This window comes from Tiliqua scincoides, chromosome 6 (genome assembly GCF_035046505.1).
Source record: "Tiliqua scincoides isolate rTilSci1 chromosome 6, rTilSci1.hap2, whole genome shotgun sequence".
In the NCBI taxonomy this organism is placed as follows: domain Eukaryota; kingdom Metazoa; phylum Chordata; class Lepidosauria; order Squamata; family Scincidae; genus Tiliqua; species Tiliqua scincoides.
This window is the reverse complement of record NC_089826.1, coordinates 47,834,675-47,855,019: the sequence shown is the minus strand read 5'-3', so window position 1 is coordinate 47,855,019 and position 20,345 is coordinate 47,834,675. Positions and strand designations below refer to the sequence as shown.

General features: G+C 45.1%; 1 protein-coding gene across 6 annotated transcripts in view; it reads right to left on the bottom strand.

Moving 5' to 3' along the window:
• RAPGEF2 (Rap guanine nucleotide exchange factor 2) overlaps nucleotides 1–10,333 on the bottom strand; it is a 225,689-nt gene extending 215,356 nt beyond the window's left edge. For 4 of the 6 annotated variants that reach the window (XM_066631659.1, XM_066631664.1, XM_066631665.1 and 1 more), the window contains exon 1: nucleotides 9,867–9,943. Coding sequence is in view for 2 of the 6 variants with exons in the window: in XM_066631661.1 (XP_066487758.1) it covers nucleotides 9,867–9,935 (69 nt within the window). In the remaining 4 variants the exon portion in view is untranslated. Of the gene's footprint in view, nucleotides 1–9,866 lie in introns of all 6 variants that reach the window. The other 2 variants (XM_066631661.1, XM_066631663.1) reach the window with 1 other exon arrangement.
• Nucleotides 10,334–20,345: the final 10,012 nt, after the last annotated feature.

Genomic DNA, 20,345 nt, shown 5'->3' with positions numbered 1-20,345 from the left:
TTTCCATGTGCCAGTACCACCTGCTTTTTCATGTGCCAGCAAGCTGCAGTAACTAGCCTGTAGTTCAGTCAAATTTGCTTTGCTGTTGCCCAGGTAGATAATCTGTAGCAGTACAGTTCCCTGGAAAGTCGAAGACTTGCGCCTATGTCAGTGTTCTCCCCCTGCCTAGGTTATCCTTAAATACTAAGCAACTGCTTTATACTGAGGCGGACCATTGATTAATTTAGGTCAATACTGTCAACACAGACTGAAAGCAACTCTCCAGGCATGAATTTTTCTCTACCTTCCACAGAGATGTCAGTGACTGAAGCCTGGGTCCTCATGCTCTAAGCGCGCTCTACCACTAAATCATAGCCCTTTTCTAAATCAAGGGGGACTGGTTGCTTACAGACTGGTGTTTAGGAAGCATTTGAAATGGCACACACACAAGCATGCACATCAGTCTATTGAGCACACATGCTCTATTAACCATGTAAATCCTGAGTCCTGAGTATGATGTCTGGAGCCTCCACCCTTTAACTTTACAATAGTGCAATACAAATCTCCACCCTACAAGCAAGCCAGAAGCATAGGTATTCAGCAGCTTATGGGAATCAGAGTAAAATCAAAAAGGGTTATATTCTTTAAAAAAAAATTTTTTTGAGAATGTATTACAATTACTTCCTCTTTCAACAACAATTAAATTCTTTGGATATCAGTCACTAATGAGCAACATGCATACCTCAGGAAGAATGCATTTTGTTCTCCCCTCCCCCATATGTAACAGATGAGGCACCAATTATCTCACATAGTGATCAGTTTTAGCTAATGCAATACAATGCAATACAAGTGTGAGATACACATGTACCAAATCTAGACCTCCAAAGTGAAGAAAAAAAAAATCATTGAAAGGCAAACTCTATAAAGATGCATAACAACATCAACTGACCTGAAGTGGCTTTACTCTTCAAATATGGTGACTAATCAAGCTAGTCAAACAAGTCCAAATTTCCAAAGGGAGCATGTTCCTGTGGTCAGGAGTTATAACAGAAAAGGTCCTGTCATGATTTACTGCCAAACATATTTCCAATGGAAACAGTACCTGCAGCAAGGCCTCGCTTGATGTTGTCACAAGAAACTGCAAGGGAGCTATAGCTGAAGGTTGGAGGGTGAGGCTGGGTCAGGTCTAGTAAAGGGCTTCCCCAGGGCAAGGAGACAAGAAGGAAGAGCGTGACTGGAGCCAGGGACAAAGGGGGAATGGTGGAGAAGGAGCCAGAAAGATGGAAATGAGTCGAGTGGGAGAAGGTGGTGAGAGGAATGGAAGGAACCAGGGGAGAGGAAGTGAGAGAAGCTGAAGGAGTCTAAGGCAGAGGGCTGAACAAAAGAAGAGCAGTAGCAAGAGGAGGCAAGAGGCAAGGCTAGAGAAGGAACAGAGCTGGGGGGGAGGAAAATCTGGCTCTGATTGGAGGCTTTGTAGATGCCTGGATAGAGGCTCACCAGGGAATGTCCACAGTCCAGCTTGACCTGTGTCAGCCCAGGAAAACGGCCCAAGATACACAGAGCCTATCCCTAAGGACTAGACAGAGCTCATAAGCCAGGAGGCAGCACGTGGCATAAGATCCTAGGCTCATGCTACCCTGGGCTACATCAAAGGAGGGCCTCTATATAAGTTACCAAGTGAGCCATGCCAGAGCTCAGCAGAAAAGATGGCATTAACCTGAGAAGGAGAGCCAACCTCTCCCCTTTTCCTGTTTTTTTTTTTTTTTTTTTTTTGCCACTGGATGCAATAAAGACATGTGAAATGAACAACGTATCCATCCTGGTATGTTTGCAAGTTTCATCAACCCTCTGGAGGCAGAGCTTAACTATAAAATGTGTTTGTTGTTTCCTAATGGGATTAAAAAATAGTGGAACAGAAATGGTTAAAAAGAAATATTGAATACATGAAAACAGATACCTGCTTGTCTTGGCTTTATTTTGTAACACTTTGCACACAAGGATCCTTCTCAAATTGTTGCAGTATTCCTTGCAGTGGAACAGTTCCCAAATAACAGCGTCCAGTATACAGAACAGAAAAACACATTCTACAATTAAGAAACTCCATCTACTTTCAGATGGATGAATGAAAAAAATCCCAAACAAATAAGAAGTATAGTAGTAACCAGTAGGCTGCAAGCAGAGCTGCAGCCTTCAGAAAAAGTTGAAGAGACAGGCAACTATGGGTTTAGGACTCTTGCAAATACAAAGGCCGAGATCCTAACCAACTTTTCCACACTGACACAGCTGTGCCAATGGGGTATGTGCTGCATCCTGCAGTTGGGTGGCAGTCACCAAGGCCTCCTCAAGGTAAGGGAATGTCTGTTCCCTTACCTCAGAGCTGCATTGCCCTTACCTAAGGGCTGGAAAGTTGATTAGGATTGCGCCCTAAGATACATAAGGACAGGAGTAACAGTCAGGACTATAGTAAAGGCCACACTACAAAGAGTTAGCGACATTTCCTTCTGCACTACAGTCACAACTGTTTAGACTGCATCAAACACAGTTATGCAATTTATGCAGAGTTCAGCTAAATGTAAATGAAGATAGGCCTTTCAACACTTACATCAGAAGTGGAGATATCAATGGAACATTTTATTAGGTGCCAGCAACAATCCTGAATAGAAATATATATTTGAAATATTTAGAAGCACAAAAAGGGACCAGCCAATTGCTATCATCTTAACTCTAGATTTTAATCAAGCAACCCTGAGAGTATCATACAACCCATGATTCAAATCAGGCAAATTTCAACCCCGCTTTCTTTACAGCCAAAAATACCTATTGGACAAATTGGGCTAATACCAACTATCCTCAGTCATCTCAGTTCTGTGTGTTTCTAGTACAATGATTTTAGTTTTTTTAAAGAGACAGAACTCTGAATATTCTTTAAGGCAGTTTCAACTATATACAATTTTCCCTTTACATGTGGACTCCCAAATCTAACCATCACATAAGATGCATCCTGACTTTACAATGATAAAGCAGCAACAAAAATTCACAACTAAAAGAACAGCAAAAATTCTGAAGATAGAGCATAGTATTGACACAGTTCTCCAACAACATTAACCTACAGCTGCATTAAAATGCAACAACAGAACAAGCAAAACACAATAAAAATTAATTTTACAATTTTTAGTCTACAATTTTTAGTCTAATATTCAGGCAACTCAAGACAGTAAAATTGTCAGTGGACTTTAAAATACAGTTTTCAAAACACTTTAACCCAATTGTTCCGAATCTTCTCAGCACCAAAACAAGCCTTCATGGTGGGTCACAAATGCAGGAATGATTTCCTGGGAGGGTAGGGAGGCTCTTCTGGGTTGAATGGGCTGGCAATCCACTATAGTGGCCTCTGCAGGCCTCAGAATGATCTGCAGAAGCCTCAGAAAGCCACTTCTGGTTTTCGGAAGCCAGCTGGAAGTGATTTTCCAAAAACCAGAAGTAACTTTTCAAGGCTTCTGCAGGCCATTGTGAAGCCTGTAGAGGTAGAGTGGGTCACCAGCCCAGCGTGACCCAGAAGAGCCTCCCAAACCCCCCCCCCCCCACAGTGAATAATTTGGCTTCCAGGATGGTTACTTTATCAACCACATTCTTCTTATTCATATGTGATGTTCAAATATACCAAAAAGCAAGATGTCCCCTGAAAACTAAAGTTCTTCATCTTTTTTCCTAGTGACAAGTATCAGGGGTGTTGAAATAGGTGAAAGAAAAGACCCACTGTCCCAAAGTCCTAAGAACTACAGACAGCTTGAACATTTGTGCCAATCAGTTTCTTGTATGAAAAGCACTTTAATTCTGCGAGTTCAGAAAATACTGATCCTATGTTTTCTAACATCTGATGTTTTCCAGCTTGAATTGTACACTAATTGTGACCTCCCTAATTTGAACTGTTCAAATGTGCTAAGAGGAGGTATCATAAAACTATTTATTAAAAAGGACCAAACTATGTTACAGTAAACACAGAATAACTGCAAAAGACACCCTCCTCAGGTCACATTCCTCCTTTCTCTCATTTTATAGTGTCAATCACATTGTGTATTTCCCAGCCTCTCCCAGATTTGGAAAAGGTGCAGGAACATACATGACAGTATGACATCATGTTCATTAAGAACTTCAGCAAGACCATGTTATTTTGGAAAGCTGTTAGATAAGTCAAGCCATCTTTTCAAAAACCAGGATACATGATATCTGTATCTAGGAGACTAGGCAATTCCATGACAAACATCTCATCTCTTGAGGAGTATCTATTAACAATGTTGCTTCTTTCCTTTCATCCTGAACATTCCATTTTCTGGCCACAGCACAGCACAAAAGTGAATTAGGTGGCATGCAGGAGGAGTCTAATTCAGAAACCCACATGGTAGCAAATATGACAGTTTGCCAAGTACAAGCAAGGATAATGGTTCTCAATATGACATTGAAAAGTCTACCATACTAAATCTTTTTTTTTTAAACAGTGTAGACTTGAATCTTAAAAAGCATATGCATACCCTTAAATAGATGAACAGATGACTAGGATATTAGATCCCTAAGGATGTAATCTTATGCACACATAGGCTGAATAAAACCCTCCCCCCAAAACACACACACACACAGAGAGAGAGAGAGAGAGAGAGAGAGAGAGCAGGACATTGCTAGGGAGGGAGAAGAAAATGATAGGTCCATGCATTTCTCAATTCATCCCCTCGATGCATAAATAACTTGCAAGGAAGCAAAAGTGAAGGCTAGATGTGGATATGAAAGGTGTGCACAGACAACCCAGTTTCCCTGCCTACAAAAATACAGAGAAAGAGGAAACTAGAGCTCTATTAAGCCAATATGATTTATCATGTGAAAGGTGTATCCACAATGGATCAGATCAAATTCTAATACAAAACGGAATAAAATATGAATGCAAATTAAAATAAGAGTTCACTGAAGCAGCATCCAGAAAGAGTAGAGTAGTAGTACTGTGCCAATAACACACCAAAAATACACTATTCAAACTAGGAACACTTTACATTGTGCAATTAAGAACATAAGAACAGCCCCACTGGATCAGGCCATAGGCCCATCTAGTCCAGCTTCCTGTATCTCACAGCGGCCCACCAAATGCCCCAGGGAGCACACCAGATAAAAAGAGACCTCATCCTGGTGCCCTCCCTTGCATCTGGCATTCTGACATAACCCATTTCTAAAACCAGGAGGTTGCGCATACACATCATGGCTTGTACCCCATAATGGATTTTTCCTCCAGAAACTTGTCCAATCCCCTTTTAAAGGCGTCTAGGCTAGACGCCAGCACCACATCCTGTGGCAAGGAGTTCCACAGACCGACCACAGGCTGAGTAAAGAAATATTTTCTTTTGTCTGTCCTAACCCGCCCAACACTCAATTTGAGTGGATGTCCCCTGGTTCTGGTATTATGTGAGAGTGTAAAGAGCATCTCCCTATCCACTCTGTCCATCCCCTGCATAATTTTGTATGTCTCAATCATGTCCCCCCTCAGGCGTCTCTTTTCTAGGCTGAAGAGGCCCAAACGCCGTAGCCTTTCCTCATAAGGAAGGTGCCCCAGCCCCGTAACCATTTTAGTTGCTCTCTTTTGCACCTTTTCCATTTCCACTATGTCTTTTTTGAGATGCGGCAACCAGAACTGGACACAATACTCCAGGTGTGGCCTTACCATAGATTTGTACAATGGCATTATAATACTAGCCGTTTTGTTCTCAATACCCTTCCTAATGATCCCAAGCATAGAATTGGCCTTCTTCACTGCCGCCGCACATTGGGTCGATACTTTCATCGACCTGTCCACCACCACCACAAGATCTGATCTGTCACAGACAGCTCAGAACCCATCAGCCTATATCTAAAGTTTTGATTTTTTTGCCCCAATGTGCATGACTTTACACTTACTGACATTGAAGCGCATCTGCCATTTTGCTGCCCATTCTGCCAGTCTGGAGAGATCCTTCTGGAGCTCCTCACAATCACTTCTGGTCTTCACCACTCAGAAAAGTTTGGTGTCGTCAAATTAAACAAAACACCGTACAGTTAAGGAATATCTTTACATCATTTGCCATTAATAATAATAATAATAATATACAGTATTTATATACCGCCTTTCTTGGTCTTTATTCAAGACTTTATTCAAGGCGGTTTACACAGGCAGGCTTATTAAATCCACGCAGGGATTTTTACAAATTGAAAGAAGGTTCTCTCTTTCAAGAACCACCACATTCAAGGTGTTACACTCCGATTTGGTTTAACATTCTGGCCTCCATCCTCCCACGCTCCGAGCAGATGGAACAGCTCAGCTGCAGCTTGCCAGCTGCTTCAAGGTCGCAAAGTGCCGGTGGCCTCAAACTGGCGACCTTGTGGATGCTAATCTTCAGGCAAATGGAGGCTCTACCCTCTAGACCAGACCTCCTGCCCATTAACTCTTGCTGTGCCACATCTTGCCCACAATCCTGGCCTGATATTATGTTTGTGACATTGCAATGGTGCAATGATAAAGACTCATCGTTCACTGAATAAGCTAGTCAAACCATCATCACGAACATTCAGTCTGTATCAGCTATTCAGAGGAACAAATTACAAAGATTTTTATGTAAAATTACTGAGAAATAATCAGATGTCCATTTGATTTAAAAGACAGAGGTAAACCAATAGCTGCACTGGCTGACTTGAGGAATGAAATAGTCTGGCAAGAAAAATGCATAACCTTCAAAGACACCTCAAATATATTTTATTGGAGTAGCAGAGACTGAACTCAAATAACTCAGACAAAATGTAATACTGAAGTAGCCACTAAAATCAAATTACAAAAAAGTAGATTTAAGTACTAAAAAGCACTCCCTTCTATGCAACTGTCAAAAAAGGCAATAAAAGGCCCATTTCACTGCCAACCTAAAATGCCTCCAGTGCCGATAACCAAATGCATTTCCTGCAGTCTGATTTTATTTTCCTAAAATCCTGACCCAACTGTGGCTTTACTGATCTAAAGTACCTTTTAAAGTATGCCACTACTACAGTTTTAGGTCTGCAAATACTTAACAGTTGCAGCATTAATGCAGTCTTGGTGTTCTGGATTTAGCTTTCTGCACCATTTCTTATGTTAGCCCTATATCTGCACTGAAGCCAATTTCTTCACTGCATCACTTTATGCTCTTTTTTCTTCTTTAAAGACTGGCACCAAGACAGGAAAGTTTAGCAGTTCAATTTACTGGGCACAGAACAAATTTTGTCTCTCACAGTCTAGCCTAATGGACACACAGCGTGATGGCAGATGTTCAAAACTAGTTAGTCAATCTTCTTGCTACTGAACCAACTGACAATCTTATTTCCTCTTATCCTAATATACATCAAACCCATTACTAAAACTCTCTCTTCTTCTAGACTACAGTACACACTTATAAATATAATTTTTCCAGCATAACCAAACTAGTTATTGCCTTTAAATAAGTACAGTTGAATGAAAAAGGTCAAGCAAGAACACAGGAGATTTAGCACTATTAAAAAGATAGTAAAGATGAGTAAAAATATTCAAATAAGAATGTCTGATTTCTGTGGCTCAATTCTCAACCCTGCCATACACACTGCCATACAAACCAGGACAAGCAAAGGTAACCAAAACAGCAGCTAAGGGCTTCTGGATATACAGTTATAATTCCATTAACTGCACTTGCTTACAATTTACAACGTTGACAGTAACATTTTTGCTGATAAGAGCCAAAAATTACCAACAATCACAGCAGTGGAAAAAATAACACCACTTGTTAAAATCATGGTATGTGGAGTGTTTTAGACAGATGAGACAAGGCCTGAGAAAATGGGACAGATGGCACTAGCTGCAAGAAGCAAATAACTCCATGAAGTGTCAGCTATTGAGCTAAGGCTTGATAGGAGCCTTTTTACTGAGCCTTAGCACAGTAAAAAGCTTATCTTTAAAGGGTTGACAGTAATAGTCTCTGTAGTCACCATTTCAAAGCAGAAGAAATCTGCATAGCACAACCCTTAAAAGGTTATCCTACACAAAAATTACTGGAGTATCACCTTCAAGTTCTCATTCCATTTACAAACTGCCAACCATTCAACAGAAAGACACTGGCCCAGCTCTGACATTCCAGAGAAGCAGGTCAAAAATGAAAAGTACAGGTGAATATAAAAATAATGCTTCTCCCATTACTTAAGAATTTCATTCCCCTTTTGAGCAACACATATTTGCCAGAAATACTGCTAAGCTTTGTGGAATGGTAAAAGATGACAGAAACAGGGAGTAAAAAGCAGAAATGAAATAAACTACTTGTTCTATTTTGGGAGATAGTCCTAATCAGCAATTAGCAGAAAACATGTTAAATGTGCAAAAAAAAAAATGTATTGTCTAAATCTTCTCTTTCCAGAAAGGATTAATGATAATGCTTTTGCAGTTGGTAAGCCAAAGGAATTATGGGTTATTGCACCATTCACAAACTGATACACCAAATGATACAATGGACTTTCTTGGTTTACTCAGCACAGAGTTCTAAACCCTCACCAAAATCAATGGATGAACAAATCTGCAAGCCTTTGTAACCTTAACAGATTCCTACAGGCTGCACAATATCTAGTAGAGTAAATCATTTACATAATTCCTTAAAGCATAAAAATCCAATGTCTAATCTGGGAGGATTGCCTAACTGTACTATCCCCCTAAAAATAAAGGATGGAGCTTCTGCCTGCTGAACTGAATGCTGACTAAAAGAACAGTACTGCTTGTCTGCTTGTCTAATCAGAAGTAAGTCCCATTGTCTTCAATGGAGCTTCAGGAAAGTAGGCACAGAATTGCAGCCTTCCTAACAGAAGCATAAAAGACCAAATTCTGCATCCATCCAAGATAATCTTTCTGGTTAAAATGAGGAAAATGAAACCTTGTGCCAGTTATGAATGAATGAGCAGCCTTCATTTCAGTAAGCAAAAGAAGGATTAGAGAGAAGTGGAAAACCTGCAAAGTAACTCCTATAGGCATGTAAGAATAGGAGGAAGAATCCAAAGGAACTAAATTGTTAGGCATACACACTTTGCAAAAGCTAGATAATGCAATTAAATCGAATGGCCCTACATAAGTAAGTGTCAAAATTCAGATTCATCCTCCTGATGAATCTGAACTCACAGCCATTAACACCACAACTCTACATATGGGAGGAGTTGTAGGATGAGGAGAGAGATGGGGAGAATCTAAGCTTTAACCATTCAATCGCCACCCTTTCAACAACTTTGTGAGCAGAAATAGGGTGAATGCATTTTACAAACTGAATTAAGAAAGGCTGGGAAAGCATGTAAAGGAAGGGGCCCTATTCTAAGGCCATGGGGAAGAGAGCAATGAGTGGTGTCTGTGACTGGGTTCTCCTTCCAAGAGGAGCAGAAGATGGATAAATAAATGGCACCTAAATGAGACTGGGGGGGGTTTACTGGAAACTCCAGAAGAGGAGACAGAAAAGAATCAGCTCCTGATTAAAGCTGCCATCCTATCCACACCTACCTGGGAGTAAGCCCCACTGACTATAATGGGATATCTGAGCAGACTGCAGAGAGTCCAATCCTGGTCATGCCTACTCAGAAGTAAACCCCATTATAGCTCATGGGGCTCACTCCCAGGTAAGTGTGGATAGGATTAAAAGTCCCATTATAGTCACTGGGGCTTACTCCCAGAAAAGTGTGGCTAGGACGGCAGCCCCAGAGCCCGTCTACTCAGAAGTAAGCCCCATGAGAGTCAAGGGGGCTTACTCCCAGGTAAGAGTGGATGGATGGCAGCCCCAGAGCCCCACGCAGTCCGCTCAGAAGCCAGCCCCGCTCGAGGCCGGGGAGACAGGAGGGCGGCGGGCGCCTACCTGGGGGCTCCTGTCTGCCGGGTTCTTCATGACCGCCTGGCGGAAGTTGTTATCCACGTAGGACGCCATCTCGCCCCTCCGTGCTGCGGGCCCGGCCCCTCCGCGGCGCCTGCTCCTGGCCGAGGCCGCCGGGCTTCCGCGCGTCGGTGGGGCGCTCAGCCGCTCCTCGGCGGGGCTGGAGGCGAAGCCCTCACCGCAGCAGCAGCGCCGCCGCCCGGCCGGGGCCTCTCGCGCGGCGGCTGCTCCTCCGCCGGGCCGCCTGGCAGTGCCCGGTCGCTGCCGCTGTCGTCTCCCTCCCCCGCCTCAACCGCCGCATCCCCTCAGGCGGCCGGGCGGGAGAGGTGCCGCCGCGTCCCGCCGCGCAGCTCGGGCGCCGGCCTCGGAGGGGGGGAGGGACGAGGCTGCGCGAGGGGCGACAGCGGCCTCCACCCAGCCGCGCGCTTTGTGCTGCTGCTGCCGCAACCACGGCAGGAGCGGGGGAGGGAGCGCCGCGCGGCCACACCGGCTACCGCGGCCGAGGGGAGGAGCGCGTCCGCCGCCCCGCCCCCCTCAGCCACCGCCTCCCCTGCACTTTCCTGGGAGGAAGCCCCACTGACTATGAGGGGACTTACTGTGGAGTAGACACGCAGCTCCACACTTTCCTGGGAGGAAGCCCCATTGACTCTCATGGGACTTACTTCTGAGTAGACATGCATAGGATTGGGCTCTCAGACAGGGCACAAAAGACATGCGAATTCCTTTCTCAGGCTACATCCTATCCACACTTACCTGGGAGTAAGCCGCACTGACTACAGTGAAACTTACTTCTGAGTAGACACGTAGGGGATTGGGCTCTTGATCTCTATAGCAAAGGCCCATCTCGGGGCCCCTTCCCTCTGCCCCTGCACTTTGTGTCCTGCGTGTCAAAAGCCTAATCCTCTGCATGTCTACTCAGAAGTAAGTCCATTAGAGTCAATGGAGTTACTTCCAGGATAGTGGATAGGACTGCAGCCTTAAAGCACACTCCTAGGCGTCCACGTGGAAGTAGGCCCCATTATAGCCAATGGAACTTACTCCCAGGAAAGTGTGGATAGGACTATAGCTCAAGAAAGCCAGAGAGAAACACCCACCTCCCTGCTTCTCTTTTCCATCAACTGGTCTGGTACAAACTTGGGGGGGGGGGTTTGAGGGAGACTGTCCCAGTGGCAGCACCAAATACACACACACACACATGTACACACACACGCACACGCATGTGTAAATATAGAGGGTGCACAATGGGGGCAAAGTGTATTTGAGTGCTGTCCTGCATGTTACATTTCAGAAGGACAAAGGACAGCATAGTTCATATTTATCCTAAACCAGTGTTTCTCAACCAGTGGTATGGGTACCATCAGTGGTACTTGAGGTGGTACCTGGTGGTGTTTATGGAACCCCTCGACAGCAGACGATTGGCAGAGAGACCAGTAATGCGACATAACAAGCAGCAGTAGGAGGCTCAGCTCAGTGGGCAGAGCTCCAAAGCATGCTTTTCAAGTGCTCTAAAAAGCCCTCTGTTCACCCTGAGCCTCTTACTGGTTTTTGCCACATTGCATTCAGCCTCACAACCTAGAAGTAACTGGCAATGACGTCATCACAGTTACTTTCAGTGGTACTTCCAATAGGTGGACCATGTGAAGTGGTACAGGACAAATGTTGAGAAACGCTGTCCTATACATCAGTGTGAAGTTTGCTCAGAACTAGCGGCCCAATCCTGAGCTGCCCAGGGCATGCAGCTTCAGTGGCACTGAAAATGGCTGCTGCCAGATCCTGTGCACCCTGGGCTACCGCAGGCGGCACCTCGGGAGAAGGGGACTTTCATCCCTTCTCCCAAGTAAGGGAAGCAGTACTCATGTTACCACCAAACTGAAAGGTCAGTGGTAAGGTAAAGGCTTTCATGTAGGGCGCCAAACCCCACAAACTCCTTGGATCCGGTGGAACAGAGTTCCACTGGACCTGCCTCCCTTCCTCCCCCCAGCGCATCCCCTCCCTGCCCCCGCTTACCATGCCACGGCTCAGCAGTCTGGGCTAGCACAGGCGCTGGCCCGGCAGACGTGCCTTACGGCACGTTTGTGACAGTGCGCACCAGCAGGAAGCTGGTGCGCCAAGATCAGGATTGCGCTCTAAGGCTGCAATCCTATCCACACTTACCTGGCAGTAAGCCCCATTGACTATAATGAGACTTCTGAGTGGACACACCTTGGATTAGGATCTAAATGTTCAGTTTATTATCCAGCAGTGGGGAGACAGAAGGGAGTAAGGGCCCAATCCTATCCAGCTTTCCAGCACTGGTGCAGCTGCATAGCAGCCCCAAGGTAAGGGAACAAATGTTCCAATACCTTGAGGAGGCCTCTGTGACTACCTCCCAACCACAGGATGCAGTGCACAACCCACTGGCTCAGCTGCCCCAGCACTGGAAAATTGGATAGGATTTGGCAGTAAGCTACTTGTTGACAGGTGGGGGGAACACTCAGGGCCCATGAAAGGGCAGTAACAGAGGTAGTTTGTACCCAGGCCCGGAGTCAAAAAGGGGGCCCAGGAGCCAAAGAAGGCAGCCCAGAAATTCCGTGGAATCTTATATTTTTCTATCTCACCTGGACTCACTGCTCATGTGGGTTGCTGGGTGCACGGCTGCTGCTGCTGCCAAAAGCCGTATGTGCTGGGCCAAAGAATGACACATGACACTCCTTAACACAGGGTCAGATCAGAGAGGAAATTGGCCTGCTATTGCAGCTCTTTGACTTGACCTGCTTACCTTGAAGGAGTGTATAGGAGCTCAGGGATACATCTGTGGGGCTACAGCTACTGCAGAAATTTTGGTGCAAACAGGACACTTTCCATTCTAGTGTGAGCCTTAAATATGATGGTGCAAATTTTCTGCAATGATTTTCCATATTTAAAAGATTTTAGAGAAACTGAGGAGCTGGATTCATTTTCCATATTACTGTATCTAGCTGCTGACCCTGCACAGGCAGGTAGACCTGGGCTCTGCATTGGGAGGCCCAGTAAACCTGGGCTCCAGAGACTTTTCTGGGGGTCACCACACTCTCCCATCTTGTTTTGTTCTCTTGTCCATCTCAGAAGGAACAGACCATCCATTGGCAGAAAAGATGGTCATGTTTTTCCACGGATGAGGGTGGGGAGAAAAAGGAACCCAGTGGGGGGGGGAGTTCTTGCTGCCTGGATACAAGGAACTGATTGCCACTTTCTGCACTGCTGCACTCACTTGAGGAACAGCAGAGCTTTTGTTTACAGATGGGATGGGGGCATCTGGGAAGTGTTAAATGAGAAGTCCGACACATACACACACCGCCAACAGCTCAGTTTTTTTCAATGGAGCCGAGCCTGACTTGTTTGCTGAAAAGACTCTGACTTGAGTCAAACGGAGTCCCAAAAACCCTCTGGACAAGTCAGCACAGCCGCCCATTAAGACTTGTGCATGAATGGAGTCAAAGGGGTGGGGCTAGACTTGAGTCTAGCCGCGGTGGATTGGCACATTCCAGAAAGTTCTATATAAAACCAATTTTCATAACTGATAATGAATAAACCACTTTGCACACACTGGAAAGAAAAAAAATTCTGATAAAATGTAACACCTATTATAGTATTATAGCCTTTGCTTTTAAACTGAATAAGTCCTTATGACAATTTCATTTGTGTTTGCCATAACACTGCACATTACCACACAAGCTTAAATAATAATTACATTCATTGCAACAACAATTTAAGCAAGGTGCAAAGCTATTAACTGTGTTTGCTTGCCATAAACAATTTGTACTTTTCATGTTGTTGTCTAGCCTGTTATGTAAACAGTCTTTAGTTCTGAGAAAGAATGTACATATAAAAATCACTTACAGATTGTCCTGCACTAGTATAAATTGAAGTGTACAGTATTAGGAAAGTACTCATTGTGCATATAAGGGTTTTAAAAACTCCAAGGTAATGCTTAATAGACCTGGCAACTCCCACCATACTTAACCCATTACAGAGGAAACAGAAAACTTAGTTATGTGTGACTCAGAAGTCCACAATTTTCTAAAACTCTGGTTTCTGAGAAACTTATGCACCTAAGGGACATGAAGGCAAGGAAATGCGGTGAGAGAGCTCACAGGTGCCTGTTCTACCAATGCTGACAGAAACAAGCTAGGCACAGGAAGATAGGACAACACAAGTGCGAAAAGCAAGTAGTCTCAAGTAATTTCCATCTGTGTACCAGAAATTCAACATAGTTCTCTTGCTCGGAATCCCCTTCTGGTACGAATGCTTGAGACACACTCAAATAACACAAAAATTGTGACCATCTTTCTCCTCCATACTCCATCCTGATCAGCATTCATAGGTGTTTCAGCTTTTTCTGGTACTTGAAGCCCCACTTACCCATGAGCTTCTGAACTGTTTTTCTGTGTAAGATGGTAGTGAGACAGTTTTTCATAAGGGTACATTAAAGAAGGAAGGGGACACAGTTCAGATCCCAGTTCAATCCCAAATTCATTCCCAAGGAAAACCCCAACCTGAAATTCAGGAGAGCCACTACCAGTTAGCATAGACCAGAGGTGGCCAACTTTAGGGCTTCTGAACCTTTAACAATTGTGTAGAGCAGTGGTTCCCAAACTGTGGGTTGGGATGTACTTGGCGGGTTGAGACCTGATTTTTGGTGGGTTGCCAAAAGGTGATGGAAAAATCAGATAATTGCCTCAAGTCCTGAGGTCATTGAAAAATCAGATACTGTAGTTACTAACTACCCTGCAAAGAGCTTAGCTCCTGCAGTTTGCAAGCATGTGTAAAAATAAAGTCTGAGGGTCTTTTTCTGGTTATTATTACTTAAAAATAAATAAATAAAGTTTTAAAAAATATTTCTTTTCTAGATCTCCTTTTTTAAAAGTCTGGTAAATCTAGGTGAGTCCCAACAGAGTGTTGTTTTACAAAGTAGGTCCTGGTGCTAAATGTTTGAGAACCACTGGTGCAGAGGTTGAAATTTCAGCAAGTGCAGTTTGTCATCTGTTAGATGACATCTTGTTAGATGACAAGCTGCATCTGCTGAAATTCCCTCCTCTACACAATTGTTAAAGGTCCAGGAGCCCTAAATTTGAAAGGCTGGCCACCCCTGGCGTAGATAATTCTGACCTTTATGAACCTATGATCTGGTTCAGCATAAGGCATCTTTGTATGTTCTTTGCACGTAAGCAAAGATTTCATATCGTGGGTAGTCTAACCCAGACAGCATCCTCGAGTAACACAGAACCAGACGTGTTATCAGCTTTATAACTATAAAGTTATACAGTTATACAGTTTATTTATAACTATAATGGAATTGCAACACAGAGAAAGTACAGAATTTGTCCCAGTTGCCAAGCATAGACTGCTTCCACGCTAGCACTTTACACTGGAGTTATCATTTTTTGTTTATGTATAACCTAAATAATATTAAGACTGCATTCTAATGTTTTTTCCCCCCATATTTTATTTGTAGTGATTTTAAAAATGAATCAACAAACAGTTACAGCACCATCCTATCCAACCTGGACTGAAGGACTTTTGAGCCTTTAATGGATATTCCCATTTACAGTTTCAGATCATTTATTGCTTTCTGTTGAGTATGGCTGAGGGATTAGTGATTACTATGTTGTTAATTACCCTGAGAGTAGTCTGTCTCTCTTAATTTCCCTTTTTGTCAATTTCTATTCTCACATATTAGCTTTAGTTAGCAATTTCTCCTTTGCATTTTTATATAAGAACAGCCCTGCTGGATCAGGCCATAGTCCCATCTAGTCCTGTATCTCACAGTGGCCCACCAAATGCCCCAGGGAGCACACAAGACAGCAAGAGACCTGCATCCTGGTGCCCTCCCTTGGCGCACCTAACAAGACTATTAATCCAGCTTTTTTCAACCACATGGCAAGTGGGTGTGTCAAGAACGGGTCCGTAGGTGTGCTGTGGGAGTATGGGGGAAGGTCACTTATTAGTAGGGCCATTGTGGGATGTGAGCCCCCCACCTGCAGTGTGGTGTGCCTTGTCAGTTGTCAAAAAACGGATGGTGTGCCTTGTCAATTTTAGCACCTTCTCAGTGTGTCATGAGATGAAAATGATTGAAAATCATTGTATTAATCAGTTACCTCAAGGCTAGCCTTAAGGTTGAGCCCTGTGCTTTGGAGGAGTCCCAGGTCGACACCCCAGCATGAAAGTGTCCATTACAAGGCGTGACAAGTAGAATACTTTGTTGGTCCTCCCACCTGCCCCTGCATCTGTATGGCCCAAAATGGGCCTCCTGGAAGCAGCTGGCAGTGATGTTATCATATCACCACCAATTATTTCTGGGTCTGCATTTTGCTCATGGCACCATTAGCACTGGGCTCACAACAACTGCTTGGTGAGGTGGCAGGGACGCATGTGCAAATGCTCTACATTGGTCCTTGCAGCTCTTGGGGATGGCCCTGGCCCCACCCTCACCATCTCAATTATCCTCAACTGCAAGCAACCATGGGGACAGAATTGGCAAACAGGAAACTGATTTGAACTGAAAAGGACCTTTGTTGAAAGGGTTTACTTGCTTCTAAGTAAACATTATAGAAGAATCTTGACCATGGGAAGAGTTGGTCAATGATGTAGCACTATACGAAGTGCTGTGTGAAATCTCCATTTTAATTTTGCTTTCAGTTGATTGAGAAGAGAGAGAGAAAGAGAAACTCTCTAGTGTGGAAGCAACCATACAGGGTGTGAAGACCAACCAGAGCTGCATCTGTTTAAACAACTGAATGACTGTTTAAGCCAGGGGTCTGAACCTGCTGCTCTAGAGCCGCATGTGGCTCTTTCAGCTGTCTGCTGCGGCTCCTCCAGGTGAAAGTGGCAAAGGCGGTGACAGGAGGCACCTGTGTTGGGAGGGCAGGCTGCTTCCCTCCTCCCCCTGAGCTCACTGCCCTCCTCTCCCTTCACCCCCACCTGCCCCGCATTGGTTTCCCTTTTCAATTTTGCCCGCTCTGCAGGCTTAAGCTCCCTGTTTTTCCCTTCCCCAACTCTCCAGCAGGATGCCCTCCTCCTCAGCCATTGCAAGCCCTTGCAGCCTGCCTTTCCCAGAGCAGGTCCCCACTCAGTGCAAGGAGAGGCTTTTCCTCCACAGCAGATGAGACATCCTGTGTGTCTACTCAGTAGTAAGCCCCATTACAGCAGATGAATCTTACTCCCAGGAAAGGGTGTCTGGGATGGCAGCCTTGGAGCCTGCTCAAGGCCAAGCGCAAGGACGGGTGAGTGGGAGCCCACACAGGTCTGTTCAAGAGTAAGCCCCACTGTAGTCCCTGGGCTACTCCCAGGAAGGTGTAGAGGGCTGTAGCCTCAGCCTCCTCCTGTGCAGGTCTACTCACAAGTAAGCCCTGCTGTAGTCAGTGGGGCTTCCTCCCAGGAAGGTGTGGAGGGCTGCAGCCTCAGCCCCCTCTTATGCAGGTCTACTCACAAGTAGTCAGTGAGGTTTCCTCCCAGGAAAGTGTGGAGAGGACTGCAACCTGAGCGCTCCAACCAACATGTCTGCTCAGAAGTCCCATTCTTCTGAGACAGCAGAAGTAGCCAATGGGACTTACTCCCAGGACAGCATGGAGAGGGTTGCAGCCTGAGTGAGTGAGGGAGGACAGGCAGGCAGGGCAGAAGCTGGCCTGTGGCTGCCCCCCCAGCTCTGGCTTCTTCTCTTCCCCACCTCTGGAGTCTGTGTCCTTTTTGCCTTCCAGCAGGGTGCCTCTGGAAGGTGGGGGGAGTTCTTTAGTATCCATGTAAGATAAGCAGATGTCATAACTGCCACATGTATTGGAATCCTGGAAGATCTGGTGAGGAGGTAGATGTGGTGTCAGCAGTGGCCCCTTTAAGGGTAAGGCCTGGGCATCCAGCAGAGTGTGCTGCACAGCTGCAGCCACTTGAAGGCAATAGGGCCATCAGGGATATAAGGAGCACCTGAGGCAGGAAGGGGGTGCAGGTTGGAGAAGGAGTGTAGGTTGAAGGTAGGAGAGGAGACTGACTGGCTTATTGACTTGGATACTCTGACTTACTTTTGAATCTGACCTTGGACTGTGACTTGGCTTATTGACTTTGGACTCTGCCTTGGATACTCTGACTGACTTTGTGACTAATGGACTGCTGGAGACACTGGAGTTTGGTGTGTGGCTCCTGTGCCCAAGACCTGCTAAGGACCAAGGGTCTGCTGTAGTGGTGGGAGGCTGCTGGCAGGAGGGAGGACCTCTGCAGGTTGAACAGGTGAGCTACCCTGGAGGTGGGGTCCAGCAGGACTGAACCAGGGTCATCCCTTGGGGGAAAGAAGGGGAGCTAATTTGCTTAAAGTGGGCATAATTCTCCAGGCAGAGAATGGTCTTGGAATCAGGCAAAACACCGTAGAGGACCAGGGGTCTGAAAACACGGGACAAGAATGTATGACAAAACTAACTAAAAGCTACAAGAGGGAGCTACATTATAAAAATGGGACCTATAAGAGCATAAAGGTAAAAAAAACTATATATGCAGTGTTATCTTCATTTTAGATGTCAAAAGGGTTTTGTGGCTCCTGAGGTCTTTTTTTCCTCTGGAAACGGGTCCAAATGGCTCTTTGAGTGTTTAAGGCTACCGACCCCTGGTTTAAGCTATGCATCTCAATAGATCAGGGTGAAATTCTGACCTAGTTTTGTTTTATCAAGGAAAAACATTGAACAACTTATATCTGACGTATTGCTGCCTCTCCACTTCCTCCCAATTACTTGAGTATGTCTTATTTATCATTGTCAATATAAAGCACATCTTAGCATTCCTTTTTCCACTGCATCTGACTTTACATTCAACTTTCAAAAGTTTAAACAAAACAGCCAAGAATAAAATAGAAAATCCCTTGACATCCATTGAAATAGTTAAATAACATAAAGTGAACAGAAGTGTAGAGCTAGTTTAACCTCCATTCATAACTCAAACACTTACAATATTGTTGTTGTTGTTGTGTTGTTGCTTTTCAACAAAAAAATTGTTCATAAAGTGGTTTACATAGCAAAATAAATAAAAAAAATGGTTTCCTGCTCTGTCATGGATATGTACAGTTCAGGCCTAGTAGCATTGCAAGGCCTGAACCAAGCTAAAACAGTAACACAGAAGTGGCTTGCATTTCCTGGCTGCTAGGATTTACATCTCAATGGAAGGTGATTATGTAGCACCTAGGCAGCCAGAAAGAAGCCCATCAAGGATGGAATGCAGCTGCAGATCTCCAGGGGGGAGGGAAGAGCTGAGAGGGCGAGCTTCCAGCCCCACTTCCGGATGACAGGGTCTTTGTTCCTCTCTCTTGGTGAGAGAGGTGGTGGGTGCACATCCTGCCCCGCCAGGACCATGTGGCCATAGGTAACTGGCCTGAGGATCTACAAAAGAAGCTGACCCAGGTGAGGGTTAGAGAATAATAGTTAGCAAGTTAGCTTTGTTGTTTTATGCTGATATGTTTCCTAGAAGTTTTTATGCCTCTAGCTTTTGCTGCCTTTGTAACCTTTTTGTAACCCTATGTATTTAATAAAGTAGAAAATCTTTTTACCATGTTGGTTCATTGTTTGTTGGGGACAAAGGTTCAGAATCCTGCCTAGCCGTTCAGCGAAGACTTATAACCGGTAACTGCTGCTTCCCGTGTTGTGCTGACGTCGTATGGCGAAGTTGGAGTGTCCTCTCCAGTGCGCGAAGCCTGGGTAAAAAAGGTATGGAGGATAGGCTGTTACCCATGCAGCAAATCCCCCCTCTCCACGTCGCTGGAATGATCCACTGGAAAGGCAGAAACCAATACGGTTGGTTCCAGCGGCGTCGCAGGAGTTGCCAGAACGTGACTGTGTGCAGCCACGAACTGCCTGAGGGACTCCGGCTCCTGATTTTGCCTCGAGGTTGACTCCTGAAGCCTTTTCCACAACTGGATGTAGCCACAAGGCAGTGGAGGTTTGGAATCAGAGTTTTCCTTCTCTTAGATGTCTCCCTATTCAACTTCCTGATAGCCACAAACCCCTCTCATGCCCCTCCCCCTGCATCCCATTTGTCTCACCTCTGCTCCCTATACAACTTCCTGATACACACAAACCCCTCTCATGCCCCTCCCCCTGCATCCCATTTGTCTCACCACTGCTCCCTATTCAACTTCCTGATACACACAAACCCCTGTTGTGCCCCTCCCCCCTGCATCCCATTTGTCTCACCTCTGCTCCCTACAACGGTAGCCGTTCAGCAAGCTACCAAAAATCCTCATTGTGGACTAGAAACTTGAGGACTGAGACTTTAAGTAAAGAAAGTGCTCAGTGCCTACAAGGGATATAGTTAAGCCTAGAGGGTCTCGGTTCCCTGGACTGAGGCACTGGCTCTTACAGGGTGGTGGCAGTACTACCGAACAGGAATCTTTGAGGGCTCTAGGGTTCAGAACCAACAACTCTGAGCACCCAAAACCCTGCGAGTGAGACCCAAGTCTATGACATGCTCCCAGAG